The 24,852-nt window shown below is 36.5% G+C and overlaps 1 protein-coding gene across 2 annotated transcripts in view; it reads right to left on the reverse strand.

The window, feature by feature from the left end:
• Positions 1–470: 470 nt before the first annotated feature.
• Positions 471–24,852, reverse strand: part of PKP2 (plakophilin 2) — an 87,513-nt gene continuing 63,131 nt past the window's right edge. Inside the window, exons 7-13 of one of the 2 annotated variants that reach the window (XM_055318964.1) lie at positions 21,953–22,070; positions 20,950–21,114; positions 19,439–19,612; positions 12,024–12,177; positions 2,067–2,154; positions 1,843–1,926; positions 471–1,810 (exon numbers count right to left, since the gene is read on the reverse strand). In XM_055318964.1, coding sequence (XP_055174939.1) covers positions 1,687–1,810; positions 1,843–1,926; positions 2,067–2,154; positions 12,024–12,177; positions 19,439–19,612; positions 20,950–21,114; positions 21,953–22,070 — 907 coding nt within the window. In that variant the 3' untranslated portion in view covers positions 471–1,686. Of the gene's footprint in view, positions 1,927–2,066; positions 2,155–4,747; positions 4,938–12,023; positions 12,178–19,438; positions 19,613–20,949; positions 21,115–21,952; positions 22,071–24,852 lie in introns of both variants that reach the window. The other variant, XM_055318963.1, reaches the window with a different exon arrangement.

Raw genomic sequence — 24,852 nt, forward strand, 5'->3', positions numbered from 1 at the left:
GAAGTATTTCTGGGTAAAGAATTTAGGGCTTTACGTAGGGAAGAAATAAAAACAAAGTATTAAACCCTTAGAAACTGAAGTTTATAAGGTCAGATCTTCAAATGTCATGTCAATCATACCACATATACCATGATCCACAAATAAAACAGATATACACAGATACCAATGCAGGCGACATTATTTTTGCCTCCTTTTGTGTTTAATATCATTGAAGGTTCTACTAAGAACCTTTTTAATGCCTTAAAAAACACAGAAACTTCTCAAACTTCTATCAGTTATCTGGAGGAATAAATCATGTTCCAAATTGTATTCAACAAAATTCTAGAAAAAGATGATTTCTTTTCAGTATTTAAAAATTGGTATCTAATTGATTTCATTTTGAACTAGATTAGTAATCTAAGTCTTCTTCATCAAGCTTTTAAAATTCAAAGAACTTCAGCTTCTAAATACAATAAAGACTTAAGTACACATTCAAATTGAAAATGGGAATTTATTTTCTATTACACTTTTCTGGCCAAAAGGAGTGGAAGGATTTTTTTTTTCCTTCTTACTTTCTTATAGCAAACATTGTCATATTAAAAAAAAAAAAAAACGCAAAATATAACAGAATTGTAGCCGAGGAGACTAATTCTATGCAAATGGTATTAATCACAGCTCAGTTAAAAGAACACTTGATATAGATTAGCTTTAACAGATGATGCCAACTTTTCAACATTTGTATTTCTCATATCACTTTTGGGCAGCCTTTGCATATTTTTCTTCAACATGATGTCTTCATATTTTTTGCTCTAGAATTTCCTTGACTTAAAATGCTGGCTTGAGGAAGATTACATGAGATTTATGGGCTCTGTGCTATTTTTTAAATGTTGGGCAAAGTTGGGCTGATTGATAGTGTAATTCATTCAAATGAGCTGTGTTTTCACTCACCAGTTTGAGAGGTTTGGTTCCTTTTGTAGTTAAAGAATACAGAGTCCATTTTTCTACCAGCCCACTGAAATGGCTAAAATAGTCCAGGCAATAGATCACACTGAATTCTACTATTCAGGAGAGATTCGCATTTCATGGTGTTGTCATAGGGTAGGTATTTCCTTGAGCAATGCTCGTATTTACACGTAGTGTTGAGAGGGAACACTGAATTTCATAACCATAGTTGCCTTTCTCTAGTGAAAAGATTTTTAAATTTGCTATGATCACTTCGTTTCAATTTCGTTTTCTTAGAGTCATGTACGCTCTATGATCTAAATTTCTTAAGTTCATTTCAAATCAAAGAAAAAAATTTAAGACTATAAAAACAAGCACAAAATGAACAAATGTATAATTTTGCCATTAAATTTTCTCCTGGATAACTCTGCAAATATTTCTTGTCGTTTCCATTCTGTTCAACACTGCAGAACAATACACTCGTGGCTCAATGGCAAAGCAACGTGCATATGAGTGACAAAACATGGAAACCATTAAAGGAATATAAATGTAAATCAAACTTTTAAAATCCTACTAATACAACCACCTCCTTCTTTATTTTTTGTCAATATTTATTCCACTTGAATTCACATTTTGATTCCAGGCGGCCCTGCGCCATTAGCCCCAATCACAAAGACCGCTATCTTTGGAGGGTAAAAGCCTGTTATGTCTACTGGTAGCAAACTTGCAAAAGTTTTCTGGAAGACTAATAAAATTATATTCTGCTTATTTGTTTTCTGGATGGGACCTTGAAAATAGAAAAGGACTAAGAAACAGGGCATGTTTTTTTGAGGTTTCTTGGGCTGGGAAGTAGAAAAATAGGTGTTTTCCTCTGGGACTTTTTTTGGGGCTGACAATGGTGAGGTGGAGATTTCTGAGCGCACTTTGTCATTTTCCTCAGTCCTTAAGGGAGTGGTAGGCTTTGGCAGTCCGGCTGTTGACAAAATCTGTCTTCTTAAATTGAGCCTTTGGAATAAGCAAACAGAGATGTGAAAGGTAATAACATTTTCACATGAGAAAATGCAGTTTTTAGCAATCTCTTACCAGGGGCAGAAAGGTGGGCCACCACAATCTGGATGTTAACTGCTACTCATATGTGTTCTTACCTTCTTGTAGGCATTATGGAGCTCCGTATGTGTCCACAGAGAGTAGAGGAGAACAGAAGCAGCTTTACTTGCTTTGTTGGAGGCATAACTGAAAAGAGGAAAAAGGCATATTCCGAGATCAGTGAGAACGTGTCAGGCTTCTGAATGCTGCCTTTGGACCTTCTGTATATCTTCTTTAACTGCTGTCACTTGGTGGCTGTCCATTAAGTCAGGCCACTCACCATGACAAGAGAATTAGATAGTGAGCTTTGAAGGCTGGGGGCCATTGGGTTTTAAAAGAAAAAATTACTAAAAAACATTTTTAAGGCCATTAGGACAGGCTAACCAATAGTTTATAGAGTATATTCCTGATACTTATAAGGAATATATCCTTAGATTTCATGAATCCTTGAATTTATTTACAGACTACAATTTGTATATTTATATACACTATTATATTTATTTTATATTAAAGAAATAAAATTAAATATATTTACATCAAATATTGTATATACACTATAGAAATATATTTGTATGTTTATAATGTGTGTGTATATATATACAAAAAATTATTCTAAAATGAGGTGGGTGGTGGAATGGGGTAACTGGGTGATGGGCATTAAGGAGGGCACTTGATGCACTGAGCACTGGGTTTATATGCAACTGATGAATCACTAAATTCTACCTCTGAAACTAATAATATGCTATATGTTAATTAAATTGAATTTAAGTAAAAAATGAAACAAAAAATTTGTCCTGAATTTTCTGTTTCTGGCTAAGGATCTATGCTTACTTAACGCTCTTTCTTTCCATTACCTGAACTAGCACACGGCTGAATTTTTTCATTTGACAAAGATTTCTCATATCATAGGAATTTATGAACAGGCAACCACGAATAGAAAATACAATACTGTATGGAGAAGCACATCCTGAGTTCATTCATTAGCTAAAAGCCTTTCTTTTCCATAACAGCCTTGCACTAAGGGTAAGTCAAATCATCACTTTACAGATTTTTTTTAGTACTTCATGAACTTTTTTTTTAAAGATTTTATTTACTTATTAATGAAACACACAGAGAGGCAGAGACATAGGCAGAGGGAGAAGCAGGCTCCCTATGAGGAGCCCAATGTGGGACTCAATCCCAGGACCCCGGGATCACAACCTGAGCCGAAGGCAGACACTCAACCACTGAGCCACCCTGGTGTCTCTAGTGGTTCATGGACTTTTCAGAGTTACTTGCTAATACTGAGGCACTAATAAATCCATGAGAGCTATGGTTGTTTAATATTTAAAATTGAAAAATATTTCTGAATTGCAAGGGTTTTATAGCATAGTTTGTTTATAAGTTGGTTGTGTGAAAAAAAAAAGGCTGGTTGTGTGGCACTTGGAAATCATTTATTCAAAGAAAAAATGCTATAAATGGCAACTGATTTCCAGGCTAGCCCCTAAATTACACATCAGCTATACAACACTAACAAGGAAAGGGCAGTGGGCATAACTGGTAAAAGCTCTTTGTTGATTTTTTTTTTTTTTTTTTTAGACAGAGCAAATGGACACTCAGGGCAAAAAAAGAATAGAGTAGTACATCCCATGTGTTGCTCAGCTATAAGTAGTTTCCAAAAGTGATCCATAGGCTCATGCACTTCTTAAACCTGAAGACTCAAATCATTAAAATCACATGGTCTTCCTGAGATTTGCTTATAAGCATGGATGACTACTTGAAATAGTCATTTCTGTTCTACAGCAATCATTCAATCTTTCCATAAAGACTGAGCAACTGTTCTCCGCCAGACTGTAGGGACAGGTGAATATTCTGATTTGCGGAATTAACATTCTAACCAGCACTCCTTTTAATCCTAGGATTCTGAATATGGTCTTCCTTTCCTATGAGGTTTGCCAGAGTGGGGCTGCAGAGCACAAGGGCTCACCTGAATGGGGCTGAAGGGAAGGAGATGTGTGTTTACTCCAGGACACCACCGACCCGCCTATGCTTACCTGTGTGGTCAGGCACACACTGTCTACTAGGGGAAAGTCTGTTTGCTTCACAACTCATCAGAATCAGGATATAACATTTTTCTCTTTCTTAGTTATTTACAAAAGTAACTTGTATTTAACAAGTCAAACAATTCAGAATTGTGTAAAGAGAAAAAGAGAAAAAGATGCCCCCTCTGGATTCTATGCCTCTAAATTAACTAATAGTAATAATTTTGTTACACAATGTTTTTCATTCTCTTTCTTGTCTTTTTTTAATGGGGAAAATTTAAAGAGACAGAAACAGGGATGTAGGATGGCTTATATACACTAGACCTATTCTCAAAAGGGAATAAAAGATAGAAGAGAAGTGATAGAGAAAACTGAGAAAGCAAGAATTTCTGATTATGTTGGTCTTATTTTATTCTTTTGAGAATCAAATTAATTCACCAGGTTGATAAAAGACTGGATTGTATTACCCAGGGAAGCTATGGAGTTTGTCTATCTAGATATTTTAGAAGAGAATGGGCAACTCTTTGGCTTGGAGAATTCAGTTTTTCACTTGTTTGATTATTAAGGATTGAACCAGATGATCTGGCCCAACTTTAGGATCTCGTTTTGTCCATATTACCCATGGTACTCAATGTGTGGACATTCAAAACTAGATTTACATATGGGACTGGAGGTGACGAATGAGGAAACAGTCAACTGGCAGATACCACAGGACTTACACATCGCCTGAGCTGATGGTCATGATTTTCTGCAGGCCCCCAGTGTTTAGAAGATCCCGTGCATTCTGGTAACTATTTTGGATTACATTGTTCAACGTGTAGCAGGCAGAGGCTGTGGTTTCAATGAGAAGATCAGTACTCGGGACTGTGTCAGGAATTATGGAAACCAAATCAGGTAGAGTTTCTTTGGCTACAAAATGAAAAACAACAACAACAATACTTGATTAGAAAGATTCTTAATTTCAAGATCCCAATACATTTTGGGTAAAGAAGGTTTCAAAAAGAAACACAATTGGTTAATAAACATATAGAAAGAGGTAATCTATCTGATACTCGGATTTTAAAAAGATTCTTAAAAAGATGGTATTTTTTTTTTTTAAGATTTTATTTATTCAGGAGAGACATACACAGAGAGAGGCAGAGACACAGGCAGAGAGAGAAGCAGGCTCCTCGCAGGGAGCCCGATGTGGGACTTGATCCCAGGATCACAACCTGAGCCAAAGGCAGACAGATGCTCAACTACTGAGCCACCCAGGCTCCCCTTCTTTTCTTTTTCTTTCTTTCTTTTTTTTTTTTTAATAAAGATTTATTTATTTATTTGAGAGAGAGAGAGAGAGAGCATGAGAGAGGGAGGGGGAACGAGATAATCTCCAGCAGATTCTCTGCTGAGCATGGAGATGGATGTAGGGCTTGATTAGATGACTCTGAGATTGTGACCTGAGCTGAAATCAAGATTTGGACACTCAACTGACTGAGGCACCCACAGGCACTCCAAAAAAGATAATATTCTGTGCTTAGTACATTGGAAGTCTTTTGACAGAAACACCAATGACAATTTGACAGAGAAGTCTTTTGACAGAAACACCAATGACAATTTGACAGAAGTGTCAAGAATTTAAAATTTTTCACATTCTTTGATTTAATAATTACACTTCTGGAAATTCATCCTAAAGACATCATTTTAAAAATAGAAAAAGATTTATGCAGAGACTTTTATTATAGTATTATATACAAGTGAAAAATTATAAAAAGCCTAAATAACTCAATAATAGGAATATGATTATCTGAAACACATCTGCAAAGATTATGTATCCCCAAAATATTTATGAAGCATGTATGGGGCACCTGGGTGGCTCAGTGGTTGAGCATCTGCCTTTGGCCCAGGTGGTCCTGGGGTCCTGGGATCAAGTCCTGTATCAGGCTCCCCCCAGGTAGTCTGCTTCTCTCTCTGCCTATGTTGCTGTCTCTCTCTGTCTCTCTGTGTCTTTCATGAGAAAAAAAATATAATCTTAACATGTATAACAAGAAAATATTTATGTTAGTATTCTGTGTGAAAAATCAGTATAGTTATTTATAAGAAATACATAATGTAACATTAGAAAAGAAAATATACAAAAGAAACATGAGAAGAAATACACTAAAATATTAATAGGACTTGTTTTTCTATAATACTATTGATGGTAACCTAAACCTCCGATGAGCTTCCGCAGCTGCTCAGGCTCTTTGGGAGACTCTGACTTAGACATGACGGCGGCGGTGGGAGGGGAGACTTTAATGATACTTACTCGGCGGCGTCCAGGGGCAGAAAAGGACCTAAAATTTTTTTAACGACTATCTGTACTGCTTGGTTTCTTCAATAAACAAATAATACTATTATTTAAAAAAGAAAAAAAAAAACCACTATTTAAAATTTATGTTTTCATTCTATATGTAAGTTCTTGGTTGTAGGATTTCAATTTCGCTTTTTTCATAATAACAAAAAAGGTATAAATATTTGATAATTTGACTATAACCTGTCAAATATATTGGGATATATTTTAGGCAATATGAATTTGTACTTGATTTCTTGCAATAATTCTTTTCACATACGTTTCCTTCCTTTTCTGTTACTACTTTGGACTCAAGTGATAGAGAACATGCTCCTATTATTCCTCACAACTCTTTATTTCTTAAAGATTTTAATTATATATTCATGAGAGACACAGAAAGAGGCAGACAAACACAGAGGGAGGAGCAGGTTTCTCTGTGGGGAGTCCGATTCAGGACACAATCCCAGGACCCTGGGATCACAGCTTGAGTCAAAGGCACATGCTCAACCACTGAACCATCCAGGTACCCCTCAATATCATATTATTGAGGGAGATCCTTAAACTAAATGGCTTAAAAAGCCAAGACATTAATTGGATGTCTGAAAACATCCATAACTATGAATAGATGGGAATTGAGAATCTCAAGATGTATCCAAATGCTTCCTTGTGTTATTTCAGCTGATCTTTGTAAAAACACTGTGAGGTAGTAATTATTAATCTCATTCTGTTTATTTCTGTAAATCTAAATAAAATGTGAGGATTTCATTCCAAGTCAGCACATGGAAACTTTTAGTCTAGAAGTCTCTCAGGAGAAACACGATTCATGTATTTCAAACTCATTTTCATTTATGCCTGGCTATTAATACTCTGAATCAAGATGGGCCCTTTCACTCAAATTATATATAAACCCAATTTGGAATTTAAAAATTGCATCTATCTTGCGGAAGCCTCTTCTCAATACTGTCCTTAAAATGAGAGGAGCTTTATTAGTGGATCATCTTATGACAGCATGGGACTACACAGAAATAAACCCACAATTATATGGTCAGTTAATCTTTGACTAAGGAAGGAAGAACATGCAATGGGAAAATACCAGACTCTTCAACAAATGGTGTTGGGAAAACTGGACAGCAACATGAAAAAGAATGAAACAGGACCACTTCCTTACACCATACACAAAAATTAACTCAAAATCGATTATGGACCTCAATGTGAGACCTGAAACCATACAAATCCTAGGAGAGCGCACAGGCAGTAATTTCTTTGACATCAACTGCAGCAACATTTTTCTAGATCTGTCTCCTGAGGCAAGGAAAACACAGCAAAAGTAAACTATTGAGACTTCATCAAAAGAAAAAGCTTCTGCAAAGCAAAAAATAACCAGCAAAACTAAAAGACAATGTACTGAGTAGGAGGAGATATTTGCAAATGACATATCTGATAAAGGGTTATTATCCAAAATATATGAAAAACTTATATAACTCAACACCCAAAAAACAAATAGTCCAATTAAAAAATGGGCAGAAGACATGAACAGATGTTTCTCTAAAAAAGACAGATGGTCAACAGACACATGAAAAGATTATCATCGTTGGTTATTATCAGGAAAATGCAGATCAAAATCACAATGAGATATCACCTCATACCTGTCAGAATGGCTAAAAAAAACCCTCAAGAAACAACAAGTATTGGCAAGGATATGCCGAAAAATGAGCCCTCATGCATTGTTGAGAAGAATACAAATTGGTGCAGCCACTGTGGAAGAAAGAATGGAAATTCTTCAAAAAATAAAAAGTAGAACTACCCTACCATCCAGGAACCACAGTACTGGATATTTACCCAAAGAATACAAAAACACTAATTCAAAGGGATACATGCGGCATTATGTTTACTGCAGCATTATTTACAACAGCTAAATTATGGAAGCAACACAAGTGTCCAAGGATAGATGAATAGATAAAGAAAATGTGGTATATGTATGTCTGTGTATTATACAGAATATTATTCAGCCATAAAAAAGAATGAAATCTTGTCATTTGCAACAACATAGATAGAGCCAGAGAGTGTTAACACTACGTGAAGTAAGTCACTCAGGGAAAGACAAATACCATATGACTTCACTCGTGTGGAATTTAAAAAACAAAACAAATGAACAAGGGGAAAAAAAGACAAAACAAAAATCAGACCCTTTACTATAGAGAACAAACAGTCACCAGAGGGGAGGTGGCTGGGAGGATGCATGGAATAGGTGAAGGGGATTGAGAGCACATTTATCCTGGTGAGCACTGAGTAATGTATAGAGTTGTTGAATCAGTACATTGTACACCTGAAATGAGTATAAACACTGTATGTTAACTACATTAGAATTAAAATTTTAAAAGTTGCAAAAAAAACCCAATAAAGATAATCTTACTAGAATTTTATGGATAAAAGCCTCACTACGATAACAGGCTACATAAAATAAATTGAACAAAACTAGACTCTGAGTGCAAACTACTTCATTAGTGAGAGGATTTGGATCAAGCTGGTCACAGTAAACTCTGATGTGACTGTACCATAATGGTCCTTTGGACTTATTCCAGAATAAAGGAGAAGGCTAGACCTATTTAACAAAACACTGGTCCTCCCTATAATGGTCAATGGGCATCATCTACAAGTTACATGGCACTTTAATTAAGAGGGCCACTAGGGCAGCCCGGGTGGCTCAGCGGTTTAGTGCCACCTGCAGCCCTGATCCTGGAGACCCAGGATTGAGTCCCATGTCAGGCTCCCTGCATGGAGCCTGCTTCTCCCTCTGCCTGTGTCTCTGCCTCTCTTTCTCTCTGTGTGTGTCATGAATAAATAAATAAATAATCTTAAAAAAAATAAAAAAAGAGGGCCACTAAAATGACAAACTGGAATTTGGACATTGGAATAGAAATTTTCCTCTCTCTTTCCCTCTCTCCCTTTCTCCCTTCCTTCTCTTTCTTCTTTCCTTTCTTTGTTTCTTTCCACTTTATCTTTTTACAGGCTAGTGGCAAAACACATGTTATATATGTTACACATATGTCACATGCATGCTACACATGTTACAACAAGGGAAATTATTGGAATTGAGGAAACTAATATTACTTCACATGCAGTTAAGACATTCCTCTAAGTTTGGCCAAGACTTAAAAATCAGTACTGAGAAAAACTTGATGACACATTATCACAATCTCTAAAACATGCCTGAAACGTAATGAAAAATTTATCTGAAGTTCAGTTATTCTACATCACTCAGTTTGCTTTTGTTTTGTTAAAATTAACTCTAATAATTTGTTAGCCACTAGATGTTACACAATCCAATTTTAATATCTTTTATATATCTTCCTGTTTCTCTAAACTTTTATCTGTCTATAAGCACAGAGAGAGATCTAGAATAATATTCACCTAAGGTTAACAATGGTTGCTTTCTGAGTGGTAAAAGGAAGTTTTTTTTGGTCTTATTTGTTGTGCTTTACTTAATTGCTTGCATTTTTAAAATAGGCACATATCTTTTCTTAAAAAAACCTGAAGTTGTGGTTCTTTAATAAAACCATCCAAACCAATGATTTTCCATTTATCTAGCTTCTGGTTAAGAGTGACAAGTATGGGATGAGAAGTCACATTGTTAAGCCATTTCGTATTAAGAGAAAAAAGAGTATCGATATTATAATTACCCAGGTGAGCCAAAAAAATTTAAGATGCAATGTATCAAAGCCAGAACTCACTCAACATAGGCAAACACAGAAACAAATAAACATTAAGTATAGTAAAATGCAAAAAATCCCCTTGATTCTGCTAAGGCCATTTCCTCAATTGAAGAATTAAATGTTTATTTATATATAAAAAAAGTAAAGAGTGGGCTACATTTGCATCTTCCCAAGAGTTAGAGGACGGTAGAACATGAGAGCGACAGCATTCCTGCCCTACAGGCATGTGCATAATGCATTGAGTGCAGTTACCTCCATCAGCATTGTTTTAAAGATGGAGTCAACATTTCCTTTGGGAAAAGAAAAAAAAAAAAAGCCAAAGGATAATATACTTGATTAAAGTGCAGCACAAAGTTCACAAAGGACAATGAGGAGAACACTTTGATAATTTTCAGAGTGCCTGTGGCAAGGTTTCTTTTAGATTCACTGAAAAATTTCCAGGCTCTCTCTATATTTATAATGGGCATGAAACCATTGTATGAAACCGCCCGTGCAATACTGTGCTGCCGGCTGGCTTTGGCAATGACATTATTAAAACATAACCACAGACTTCAGTATCTTTGGTGCTAAAACCAAACAAGAGTTTGTTTATAATTTTAGTGGAAATTTGTGAAAACCTGAATTTTGAGTTGAAATTTGTGAAAAACTGAATTTTGAGTTGTCAGGAATGACTAATTTATAGAGCATTAGGAAGCACGATTGATTTTGGCATTATCTTCCTATTAACTCATTTTACAGTTCTTTTTTTTTTTTTTCATTTTACAGTTCTTTACTTGATTCACAAACATTTATCAGACATTTCTATGTATAAAGCAAATGAACAGAACATTATTTGATAGTGTAACAGTTATCTTTGTCAGTACAGATTCAAAAGAGGGAGCACATATTTCATTGTATTCATTTTAAAATCCTCTATGCCAAATTTGTTTTTAATTTAAGGAATATTTTATTTAAATTTAACTTAGTTAACATATAGGATATTATTAGTTTCAGGGGGAGAATTTACTGGTTCATCAGTCTTATATAACACCCAGTGCTCATTACATCAAGTGCCCTCCTTAATGCCCATCACCCAGTTACCCCATTCCCCCACCCACTGCTCTTCCAGCACTCCTCAATTTGTTCTTTATAGTTAAGAGTCTCTGTTTTTATCTTATTTTTCCTTCCCTTCCCTCTGTTTTGTTTCTTAAATTCCACATGCGGGGATCCCTGGGTGGCGCAGCAGTTTAGTGCCTGCCTTTGGCCCAGGGCGCGATCCTGGAGACCCGGGATCGAATCCCACGTCGGGCTCCCGGTGCATGGAGCCTGCTTCTCCCTCTGCCTGTGTCTCTGCCTCTCTCTCTCTCTCTGTGACTATCATAAATAAATAAAAAAAAAAATTAAAAAAAAATGAATTCCACATACGATATCATATAATTGTCTTTCTCTGATGGACTTATTTCACTTAGCACAATACACTCTAGTTCCATCTGTATCATTGCAAGTGCATGTCGAATTCAACATATATTCAGTGACTCCTCCTTTTTGTCTTTTTTGCATGCCCATCCATTTTTTTCTAGTGCAGTGAGGACCAAACCTCTAAAGTGAGGACCGCTGTATGTATATTTTCAATGGTTTGGAAGAGCAGTGCTTAAGCAGGCCACACACAGAGCACTCCCACTTTCTTGACTGTGTAACGGAAGTCTGAGAAACATCAGGTATGTTATCTACCTTGTTAATTACATTTGAGTCTAAAATTTCTCTTCTGTAGTAATTAAAACAAACAAAAAAATGTTGGACATTAAGAAAAATCCTATTTGAGACCTGAGAACAAAGCCTATCCTGGTGCCTTGGTGCAAGGGCCAGGCAAGTCTCTTTATCACATTTTGCTCCTTGGTCCCATTTTCAGTTCGTCATTGTAGAAAATGAGATAGTTCCACTGCATTTGTATTTTCAGTATGTATTCACGACATCGAGACACATTTGCTGACTCACCAATTTCATTCTGCAGAGAAAGATTCCGAGACAAATTTCTCAGCAGGGAGACTGCTGTCTTTTTCACACTTGGATCACCAACATGCAGCATCTTGCGGGTGTGCTGAAGGCCATTTTCCTTCTGGACAACTGTCTGAGCTACTGACGTCGGCATCTGTTGCATGAGACATGTCTTATCAATACTATTGCACCTGACTTCATGCTAATATTAAATTTCTGTAGGTTACTAGAGACTGAGAAAGATGTTTTGAAAACTAGGGCTGTGATGAACCTAGTCTGAAGATATTTCCTTTAAATTCTTATGTTTTCATGTCTACCTTCAGTTCAGGTCATGATCCTGGGGTTCTGGGATCAGGCTCTGGGGTTCCCTGCTCAGTGAGGAGCCTGCTTCTCCTTCTCCCTCAGCCCCTCTCCCTGCTCATGCTCTCTCTCTCAAATAAATAAATACAATAAATGAATTCTTTTTATTATTTTTTAAAAAAGATTTTGTTTATTCATGAGAGACACACAGAGAGGCAGAGGGAGAAACAGGCTTCCTGAGGGGAGCCTGATGTGGGACTCTATCCCAGGACCTGTGGACCATGACCTGAGCCAAAGGCAGATGCTCAATCACTGAGCCACACAGGTGCCCTAATAAATGAATTCTTAATATGTTTTCAATTTTATTACAGGATAAAAACAGCTTATTTGGTGTTTTAATTTTTTTATTATTTATTTATTTAAAGATTTTATTTATTTATTTGAAAGAGAGAGCAAGAAAGACCACAGTTTGGAGGAGGAGCTGAGGGAGATGGAGAAGCCGACTCCCCACAGAGCAGGCAGCCAGGTTCAGGGCTTACATTCAGGACCTTGGGATCATGACCTGAGCCAAAGGCAGACACTTAACTGATTAAACCACCCAGGTGCCCTTATTTGGTATTTTAAATTAATTAATTGATTGATTGATTAATTTTTAAAAAATATTTTATTTATTTACACATGAGAGAGAGAGAGGCAGAGACACAAGCAGAAGGAGAAGCAGACTCTATGCAGGGAGCCCAACAGGAGACTCGATCCCGGGTCTCCAGGAGCACGCCCTGAGCTGAAGGTGGCCTAAACTGCTGAGCCACCTGGGCTGCCCTATTTGGTATTTTTAAATAGAATATTGGATTTGGGTTATTTACTATATTTTTGCATGGTTATAAATAAAATGGGCCTGTCTTTTTTTTTCCCTTCCTCTTTATTCACATTTTTAAACTCAGCACTGTGGAAAGAATATAAGGGTGATATTTTAGAATCAAACTCTAGCGTCATGCAATTAGTTGCATAATGTTTTCACTTTTTTAATTTCCTTGAACTATTTGTTTAATACAAGAATAATCCCAACTTTGTGGGCCTGGTGGAATCTAGCTATAAAGACAACTGAACTGAGAAAAATTTTAAAGGGAGATGTCTTTAATATTTCAGCATATATGCTAGCTGTTGCCTTGGTCACCTTCTTGTTCACATTTTGGCATTTTATATATTTTAACAAATTTACTCTTTTCTAAAAAGCCAGCTTATTCTAAAGGAGATATTGGGCTTTTAAAGAAAAGAATGTATGGCTAGTTAGGTTACTCTAATTTTATGCTCTCCATCAGAGGCTGTAGGTGCAAATCTTATTTGGAATTAGGTTGGCCACATACTTTCAGGGGGTCTGAGTACTGATGTTAGTACCTTCCTAGCATCAGTAAACCTCTAATACTGGGGTCTCGGCTTGTGTCTACAACTTTATAGATTTTTTTTTTAAAGATTTCATTTATCTGTTCATGAGAGACATACAGAGAGAGGCAAAGACAGAAGCAGGCTCCCTCAGGGGAGCCTGATGTGGGATTTGATACCAGGACCCCAAGATCATGACCTGAGCCAAAGCTCAACCACTGAGCAACTAAGGTGCCCCACAACTTTGTAGATTTGTATTTGAAGCTAACTTGAGGCCACCTGCCAGAAATGCCTATAATTCTTGACCATTCTTCAGGGTGTCTATCTTCTCTGTTTATCTAAACACTGCTTATTTGCCCCTCCCTCCTGCAGACTGCTCTCCTTACATTTTCCACTATCTTTTTAGAATAGGGGTTCTTAATAGAGGGCCCAGGGTAGGTTTCTGGGATGGGACAGGAGGTCCTTAAAACTATTTTTGTGTTGGGGCACCTGGCTAGCTAGTTGGTGAGCCTATGGTCTTAATCTCGAGGTTGTGAGTTCAAGCCCCACATTGGGTGTGGAGATTACATAAAAATAAAAAAGATAATAAAACAAAACAAAACAAAGCCTATTTTTGTATTTATGATAAACTTTCTCAGGGCAAGCATTTATAATTTCTATTAGGTACTCAGTGTCCATGTTTCCAAAGTTTAATAATCACTACTTCAGAATGTTTTATTATAAACGAGTTATACTTTGTCTTTCACTAATTTGCAGAGCACTCCATTAAACTATTTGCTCCATTCAGAAGAATCCTTCCTCTGTAGCCACACAGAGAGGAGGCTATTTATTCTCTACCACTCCTGTGACTTGGGCACAAAGGTAGGTTAGCATTCCTTTCTCTCCCCAATAGCCCATCTAGATAATGTCTTCTTCCCTCACATGCAAAAATTCTGCTCTTCTGAGTCACTGTTATCCAGCTCTATCACTGCCAGAGAGTTTTGTCATCTGAGGGCCTACTGGTTCTTTCCCAACATTCACTGGAGGCTCAGGGCCTGGCTCCTGGCTCAGAGCCTTCTCCACCTCCTATTCACTATAGATGACCACATTAATTCCATCATAGCTCCTCAATGTCACTGACCTTCATCTCTCCCATATATCAGCCATTCACTTCCATGGTCATCCAGAATCTGTATTCACCGCAAAATGCTTGGATTCCGAAAACCTAAACTCCAATGTTAGACTCTGAACATAATTTCCTGTTCTCTTTGCTCTCTCCCCCTCACTCCCACCATATTTCTTCTTCAGCTTCTTTAGCTTCAGTGCTTTCCTCTCAACCTCTACTCCCCACACCTCAAGCTGTTAGTCATCTCCTGCCTTTCCTTTCTTTCTTATTTAGATTAGGGTACAGGAGCCAACACATCAAAAACTGTCTTTCAAGACCCTTAACTCTCATCATTCCAGCTTCTTTCCACCTACCCATTAAAACTGCAAAACTAATTTTATACTTGGTCACTAAATACTGCTAGACTAAATACTGCATTTGTGGATTGATATTTCTGCAAATTTATGGTCTCCAGTCTTCACTAGGAACCAAATGTCGCCAGTCAACTTACTGTCTTTTAAAACGCCTATTGGAGATTCAAAGCCTTATGCCAGAACGATCCTCCTAAAATTTAATCTAATTATGTTCACCTCACATTTAAGCCCTGTAATGACTCTCCATTGTCTCCAGGATGATGTTCAATTGTCTTCATATGGGCTGGCATCTACTTTCCTCTCTTTCCTTATCATTAGTTCCTAATTCGTGAGGCTACCAATATACTAAACCGCTCTCTCTCCTATTAGAACATAAGTTCCTTTAAAGGAGGACATGGATCTTATCCATCTCTTTTTCCCTCCTCAGGGCTTTCTATGGTGCCCAGAACATGAGAGGTCCTATGTAAATGTTTACCGAACTGAATTATATGAATAAAATGTTATCAAGTTTTCCTAAAGATTTAGTATCATCTCAGGAGATGATCTTTTGATTGTTAACTTGATGAGTTTTTTAATATTTTCTAGGCCCTAACCTTTGTTACATACATATGTTGCAAACATTTTTTTTCTACTCTGTGATTTGCCTTTTTACGGTCTTAATAAATGTCTTCTGAAAACATAACAACCTAAGTTATTATTTTAATGTCGTCAATTTATAAAATATGTACTTTATAGTAGTACTTTTTGTGTCCACTTTAAAAATGTCTTCCTCTCTTCCAGGTCATGAAGATATTCTTCCATAAGCTTTACTGTTTTGTCTTTCTTATTTAAATCTCATTGCTGTTAGAACTTGTTTTCTAGTAAGGTGTGAGGGTAAGGGATATGTTTTGTTTTATTCCAACAGATATTAATTAAATTAAACAGTTTTAAAGTGTTTTAGAAATTTGAAAAGTGCTTATTTCAATGACTTTTAACTTTGATTATGTGATGTTTAACTTATTTCTATTGATATATAACTGACACATAACTAAAGTAATACAATTAGTTTTAGGTGTAAAACGTAATGATTTGATATACCTATATACTGCAAAATACTTGTCACAATAAGTTTAGTTAATATCCATCACTTATGATCACAATTTTTTTCTTCTTGTGATGATAATTTTTTTATTTTTTATTTTTTTTGTGATGATAATTTTTAAGATCTACTCTTCCAGCAACTTTCAAATATATAATATAGTATTGTTAACTATAGTCACCATTCTGTGCATTATATCTTTAGGACTTATTTTTATTTAAAGATTTTATTTATTTATTTACTCATGAGAGACAGAGAGAGAGAGGCAGAGACACAGGCAGAGGGAGAAGCAGGCACCATGCAGGGAGCCTGATGCGGGACTCAATCTCGGGGCACCAGGATCACGCCCTAAGCCAATGGCAGGCGCTAAACTGCTGAGCCAACCAAGGATCGCCTGGATTTACTTATCTTATAATGGAAAGTTTGTACCTTAAATCTTTTTTTTTTTTCTTTTTGGTACCTTAATCTTTTAATTTATAATGTACTTTTAGTTCATACTGTACTTAGAGAGTTTGCTAACTGGGTAAATTTTATTAATCCTTTCTCTATCCTATTTATTATTAGAAAGACCACTATATCTGGACCAATAAAGTTTATTAATGTAGGTATACTGATTAGAAATTACTGTAGTAATTTTATACTTAAATGACATAACCTATCTTTTAGGAAGCTATTCATTTTAGTTTAGGTTCTTTCCCATTTCAGGCACATGGCCATCAACTGCTCAGCACTCTCATTATGAACTCTCATTATGGTTAATGCACTGGGTATTTTCTGAAACTATTTTAAATGCCTTGCTTTTCACATTTTCCTATTAAGTGAGTCTTCTCAGAAATTATAAAAACAAATATTTTTTATCATATCATTTAAGTATAACAAAATTAGGAAAAGTAATAATTAGAAAGGATATTTTAATAAAAAGCATCTTGTAATTTAAAAGAACACATTCTTGTTCCATGGTGCTAATGATTTTATTCTATAAATCTCTAGTCAAATTAAACTCTAACAACTTTGAGTATAGATTAATACTAGTTCAGTGTAGGCCTCCTTTTAGGGGACCAGACTGGTCTAACGTTAGATAGGATTTTCAATGCCTTGACACAATTAGGATAATTATGAAGATATCTCCAATGCTTGGATTCCTTTTGGACTTGGAACCTTCTAGTACTTTAAATTTCTGTTTGTTTATCCCAGTTAGATTATTACTGCTATGTACTTAGCACTAGTCTAGTACCTGCTATATAGTAGGTGCTCAAAAAATGAATGAATTATTAATTGCTTATTAATTTTGTCCTATTTTGTCTTATTAACTGCCATGTACTCAGCACTAGGCTAGTACCTGCTATATAGTAGGTGCTCAAACAATGAATGGAGGAACTTAAGATCTAAGTTAATAAACTACATATTCAGAACTTAAGTGGCACAAATATTTCTGTATCCATCCTCAGGAATATGGAAAAATCTCTGGACTGTTTGTATGCCATGATCTTGGAATGGAAGAGGCTAAAATCCAGGCTTAAAGGGTTAGCTCATATTGAACCATACTCAGGGCACAGTGAACTCAGATATCCACACACACACATGCATACCAAGTTAATTCCTAACATTTTCTTTTAAGTTGGCTGATGGTTAACAAGAGGGCTTCCACAGTTTGGGAAAGTGAAAGGAATGGTTTTGGGAAACTAGCATGGGAAAATGGGAAGGTAAGATGTCTGTGCATCATTCAAGGCTCCCTGGCAGTTTTCTTGTTTCTTCCTCTTTGTGTACAAGTAAATTTTGCAGAAAATCAAAGAGATTATAAAGTTTGGTCATATATATGCATTTTTAAGATTTTATTTTTAAGTAATCTGAACACCCAACGTGGGGTTCAACTTACAACCTCAAGATCAAGAGTCACATGCTCTACTCAAACTGAGCCAGCTGGGTGCCTTAAGTTTGGTCATATTTTTACCACAGTGCTAAGATAAGAGACTTACTGGTTTTAGTATTTCACAATTTTGTTCAAAACAGAGCAACCTTCTGTGTAAACACATTAAAGAATGAACATGGCTTCTCAATTAAAGAATAAATAATATTTTTGTTATCCATAAGAGTACTCTTCTCTATGGGGATGGATAATTGGAAACTGGACATATACTGACACACTATTTTGTGTGTGGGGGGATTAATTCTAATAATTTCATGATCAGGACAAAGGATACAACCTTAGTTCAAATAACCAAATATTTATGGAATCCCTAACCATGTAGCAATGTGCAAAATACATAGGGAAGGGAATAAGCCTTTACTACTGTTTTATGTATTTTGACTTAGCTGGTATAAAGGAAGTGCATCAGGAAGAGAAGCAGCTCTTTATTTTTTAGGTAAATTTCTGGGACATAAAAGCACAGATGTTCTTTCCAACTCCAGACACAGTAGACATGTGTTGTTTTTGCCTGACCAGCACTCATTTTTCCTTCTGGTAATGAGCCACTCCTTTAGCACTTCAGACCACAGAGTACAAGTGGCAGTGATCCCTGCCTGCTCAAACCTACACCCCTGAAATTCACAGGTGGGCACGTTACCCAGATCTGGCCAGTCAGAACATCACAGGCTCCTAGCCTCAGGTACTTATTCAGATATGGGCAAGTGAGACTCATTTCTTGAGTTCCAAATGGAGCTATTGAGAAAACAGTTTTTTTGTTTGTTTGTTTGTTTTTTCCTGTGAGGACATTGGGCTGGATAAAATGCAAGTCTGAAAGCATCAGTGACCTTTGCTATCATATGAAAAGAGCCTTTTAGAATAAAAAAGGGGAAAAGAGAACCCAGAGATAGAGTTATCATCACAATTGCTGGGGTACCTATCTGCCGAGACAGAAAGAAGACCTACCTTGACTTTTCAGTTAAATGAGCCAAGAAATTCCTCTTTTTTTTTTTTTTTTGCCCTGGCCAGTTTAGGTAGGATTCTGAGACTTATTAACTGAGAGAGCTCTAATGTAAATATCTAGGAGTCTTTCACTCACCACCTGACCTGGCTCTGTAGAAATTGAAGCTGAAAGTCCTAGAAAGCTGGAACTCTTGCTGGCAATTACTGAGAACTGTCTTGACTGAAGGGAGAATACTTCTGTTTTTATTTCACTGTCTCATCTCTGAATCTAATGTAGGTATGTCCTACAATGTCATTCTTTTTAAAAAGCAGAAAAACAGCGGTGATACTCACTGGTCCACTTCCTGCAGTGAGATTCTGCAGAGCTCCCAAAGATGCTTCTTGAGTGTAGTTTCGGACACTCTTGGCAATCAAGGACAAGTACATCCGTATCACGATGGAATGCCACAGCCATTCCACACCCTTTGGGTTGCTCTTTTCTTCTGGCATTGGCATGTCCTGATATTGCTAACCACATATACAAAGAAATCCAGAATTAATGCCTTCAAGTGACTTCTACAATTCCACACCCAAACTAAGGGACCAGAGATACCATCTAGTCTAGAGAGACTGGTAATTTGCATAATAACAAGCCCCAGAAATGGAAAAACAAATGTGTATGATTTCCAACCAGTTAACTTTTAGCTCACAACGACTATTTCTCCTTAACAACACCCCGGAGGCTCCCCAACTTTACATGTCATAGTGAGAAAAACTCGAAAATTAAGCATGAGCTGTACTAGAATAGTTTTCAGGCTGCTGCTAAGCTAAAAGCTAAGTTAGTCACAACCACTGTGAAGATAAGAAAAACAGGTCTCTTCCCTCAGTCTTGTGAAGTTGACTAGGATGACATCAGGGTTCTAAGTTTAGCAGTTGCTCTCCAAGTGTACCATGATAGTCCGAGGAATAGGGGGGTTACATTCTTCCGGTTTTCATGAAATGCCAGTATAGACAGTATTCCTTCAGATGGATGTACTTTTAGGCCAAACACCAGGTTGCTTTTAATGCTGAATAATTTATACATCATTGGCTATGCTGTATTAAGCTCATTTTCTTTCTTTCTTTTTTTTTTTTTTAAAAAAAACCTTTTTTAAAAGATTTTATTTATTTATTCATGAGAGGCAGAGAGAGAGAGAGAGAGAGAGAGAGAGAGAGAGAGAGAGAGAGAGAGAGAGAAAGACACCGGCAGAGGGAGAAGCAGGTCCGATGTGGGACTCGATCCCAGGTCCCCAGGATCACACCCTGGGCTGAAGGCAGCGCTAAACCGCTGGGCCATGGGGGCTGCCCTAAGCTCATTTCCTAACTTATTAAGCATACAGCAGTATGATATAGTGGCTAATAATGCAAATCTGGAGCCAGACTGCCTGGGATTGAATTCCATCCCCTCGACTAATTTTTTGGATTTTTCTGGGAAAATTAACTAACCTTTCTGTACTTCTGCTTCCTTGTCAATAAATGAGGATATTAATAATACACACCTCATACAGTTGATGTAAAGATTAAAACAACTTTAAATTGTGCCTGACATTTACTAAGTACTCAGAAATACACACATACACACTTTTTCTTCCAAAGTCCTCCCAATAGGGATCCCTGGGTGGCGCAGCGGTTTGGCGCCTGTCTTTGGCCCAGGGCACGATCCTGGAGACCTGGGATCGAATCCCACGTCGGGCTCCCAGTGCATGGAGCCTGCTTCTCCCTCTGCCTATGTCCCTGCCTCTCTCTCTCTCTGTGTGACTATCATAAGTAAATAAAAAAAATAATAATAAAAAAAAAGAAAAAGAAACAAAGTCCTCCCAATATACCTCTTTTATTTTCCTACTTCGACTGCCAAAACACCCAATACTTTTGTTGTTGTCAGTCTGGATAGTCCGGTTTTGAATATAGATACTCTGGGAGTATCTATCTGGGAGCTCTGACTCCAGCTGGTAGGAGAGGTTATGAAGAATGCACACACAGTTCTCTGTGGCCTGAGAAAACAGGACATGAATATTAGTCACATACATATAGACATCTCTTTGTAGGTATGCTATCCACAGGATTTACTACCTTCAAACCTTACAGTTTACTGGATGCAGTAGGATGTACTTGGACTGTGTCCGGGGGAGTGGAATGAGTATGGATAGATCATGAATGGTCAGGAGCGCACTGCTAAGTAGAGGCTGAATTTCTTAAACCACTAGAGAGCCTTTCTAATTTACTTTTGAGAGTGTGTTCAGATAATTCTGTATTTTAAGATACATAATTTAGTAGCCACAAGGAACTGGGAAACAGAATTGTTTGTAGGACTGGTTAGGAGGCTATTGAAAGAAAGGCTATATGAAAGATGCATCAGTAGCAGCATGAGGGAGGAGTGGACCAAATAGGGAGCATTTTGAGGTGGAATGCACATGGTTTGCTGCCTGATGGATACAGGATGTGAGGGAAGGAAGGCAGTCAGAGATTACTCAGATTTCTGCTTTCATTTGATGGGTGATGATAATTATTAAGAAAGACTATTCAGAGAAGGAGCAAGTTTGGGAACAAGGGAAGAGATGACTTTAAGTTCATTATTGCACATAGAGTGCTTGAGCTCCTTTCAAATATCTACATAGAGTTGTTAAATAGGTAGTTATAAATTTGGGTCTGGAAAGTAGATAGAAAAATGGGGTAGGTAGATTTTAATATTTCTAAGCATGGATGGGAAATCTTAAGCTTAGCAAATGAGTTAATGAGTAAAACCCAAATAGCTACTTCCAGAATACTCTGCAGTGTCTTAGTAAGACAAAGTAAGTAACTCAAATGAGAGATATTTAACACATGAATCACCTTGTCATCTGGCTGGTAGTCTGCAATGGTTCCTCTGACATAATGGACCAGTGAGTCGATCAGTCCATCACACCTTCTCATCACTTTCCTCCCATCAGGGCCCGCCGAACTCATGTTTCTATCAGGAAAAACAAACAAACATAAGACTTGAGCTCTGTTATCCAATAGGCCTTTGTTTCAAAGCTTTATTTGATTGATGCTTCTTCCAAGTGTTTGGAAAACTGACAAATCTATAAAAGCGTGGCAGACATGTCCTGGGGTCAATTCATTATCAATTGTCCAGTGGTCATCAAATCTGGACACAACCTCTAACTACATTCATATAATATGTCACCATGTCAATAACGGCTTTCTGTCTACCTCACTCCAAGCACCAAGCCCACAGCGTCATTTACTTAAATTCGCAATCTATTTTTGAGAGGGTAGAAATGAAGCAAACACCTTGCAACTAAAAGAACAAATGGCATAGTTGACATAGCAGGATACTATATGTATAAGTCCCAATCTGTTCTGTGTCTTAACTCTAAGTAACTTAAAGTGACTTAAATTCTCTGGACCTCAGTTCCCTCATTTGTGAAGACATGATGTTGGACTCTATTATTTTGGGGTTTTGTAGCTTTCAGTGTTAAACAATTATTGACAAATGTCAAACCAGATGTTCTACAATGTGATGATTCTATAATGAAAATGGCAGAGCGATGTGACAAAAATGTGAAGTTCTACAGTTCGTAAGACCTAGGTCAAAAGCATGACCTATAAATATCTTTGCACTTAGTCTATTTCTAATTTTGTGAGGCCATAACACCTTTCTATAAACAGTGACTATATCTACAAGTAGAGGTTGCTTGCTTATAGAGACCTGAAACTTATCAAATATAGCAAAGTAATTTATTTTGGGATCAAATTTCAAATTCAGATCATGTTTATATTCTAGCATTACTATTATTACCATGTTCCTTTGGATTAAGATTTTGTCAGCATTAACATTAAAATTTTTTCCCCCAAAATGTTAATACCTCTGTTAACAAAAATGGTAAAAGAACAGCACCTTCAGATTTTTAGAATTTTGAGAACCACACTTACTTATTTCCTTCTGTTAACTTAATTGCAAAGAACTATAAAATTTATCAGACCAGTTTTTTTTTCTTTTTTCTGATAGGTAGAGTATCTAATGTATACTCAAAGGTTTTTGTTTATAATGTCTTTCATCCTGAACATCAAAAGAACTATAATTCTGAGAACTTTTTGGGTCTTATTTTATTCATCTTTAAAATATATATTGCATTAAGTGATTTCAAAAAGGCTTTCTGCCCCCAAATACTGATTTCAATACATACTATCAAAGAACAAATGTACCCAGTATGGTATCAGGAATTAAAAGAACAAAAACAGAACACACAGCATTGTACCCTGCTCCCATGAAAATCACATCTACAGGATGAAATTGATGACACAAGACTGTTTTTAACCCATAGAAATGCAATTTCATTATTCAATTTAACAGTTGAGAGGAGACTAATATATATAAAACTAAGGATATACTTAAAATTTAATGGTTGTTCGATTGATACAATGAATTTTCAATTTTAACAAAGTCCTTTCTGTGATTTTGGTTTGATACAATGAATTTTCAATTTTAACAAAATCCTTTCTGTGATTTTGGTTTTCATTGAAGTATTCCAATTAAGATTTACCTCCTGTTTAATTTTTACCGTACCTGAAAACTGACACTTCGTCCATTAAAAAAAGATAATGTTTTATAAATTATAAATTGAACCATTTTTACTATAGTTTTTTTCTCCAGAAATGATAATTTGAACCAAGATCCTGTATCTATTCTCTGAGGAATCCTGATAGAAACTGAAAAAGTGTCTTTTCCAGTCATCTTATTTTACACATGGAGAAACTGAGGTCCAAAGAGTTTAAGTTACATTTCCTGATGACAGCACATGAGTGATAAGGTCAGAATAGGAGAGCTATTCTTAATTCTGTTCTCAGAGGCGGCTCCAGAAGAGAGCACATCTCATCAGCATTCATTCACTCTGCCATTTGCTTAGCAAATACCATATGTCCCCCAACTCCAAGACAACGTTATCACTTTTTAAAGCTTTCCCTTGACCTTTTCAACCTCTGGCTTGGAGAAATGGCAGTAGTTTAAAATTGCTTTGACAAATCAAAAGGTTTTTCACTAGCTATCCCACTACATACCTTGCAGATGGATGACCTAGCTTTGTTAAACTTCAGGGTGTTTATTTTGGGTGAGCATGGTAATTCACTTTGGCAGTACCGCCAGTTCACACGCAATGACTCTTGTCTTGTAGTTTGGTATTATCCAGACTCTACTTGCTTGAAATGGGACTTATCAGTGTTTTCTGGCAGTTGATACCTTTGTTGACAGAAAGTGTAACCCCACTGCTTCAGTATTTGCTCCTGCATATCAAAAATAGTTCCTATCTTACTCAACTACCCAGAAATATGAACGATAAGGGTGGATTATTTTATAGTGCTATATCCATGAATAGAAGTCACTAGTCAGAAAGGAATTTGTTATTGTACCACTCTGAAAATAAGCAGTAATTATTAAAGTGATATATTTATCTTAAAGTACTAAAATATTTTTCTCAACAGCCAATACTTAAGTTTGTGGGAATCAGAGAATTACCAAGGCTTATCTTAGGCAGAATGGAAGCTTTTACAATGTATCTCCCGAATTCCACAAAATATTTGTTTATAAGTATTTCCTATATGTAGCCCAAAAGAGGTTTCATATGAAAAATATCCCAAAGTTATGAATGAAGCAATATTAAATATCAGTATATTGAAAGAGAATGAGCATACAAATACACTACTCAATAAAAATTGATTAATCGAGTTACCAATGACTATATTAGAAATGTTTA

This window comes from Nyctereutes procyonoides, unplaced genomic scaffold (genome assembly GCF_905146905.1).
Source record: "Nyctereutes procyonoides isolate TBG_1078 unplaced genomic scaffold, NYPRO_anot_genome, whole genome shotgun sequence".
NCBI lineage: Eukaryota > Metazoa > Chordata > Mammalia > Carnivora > Canidae > Nyctereutes > Nyctereutes procyonoides.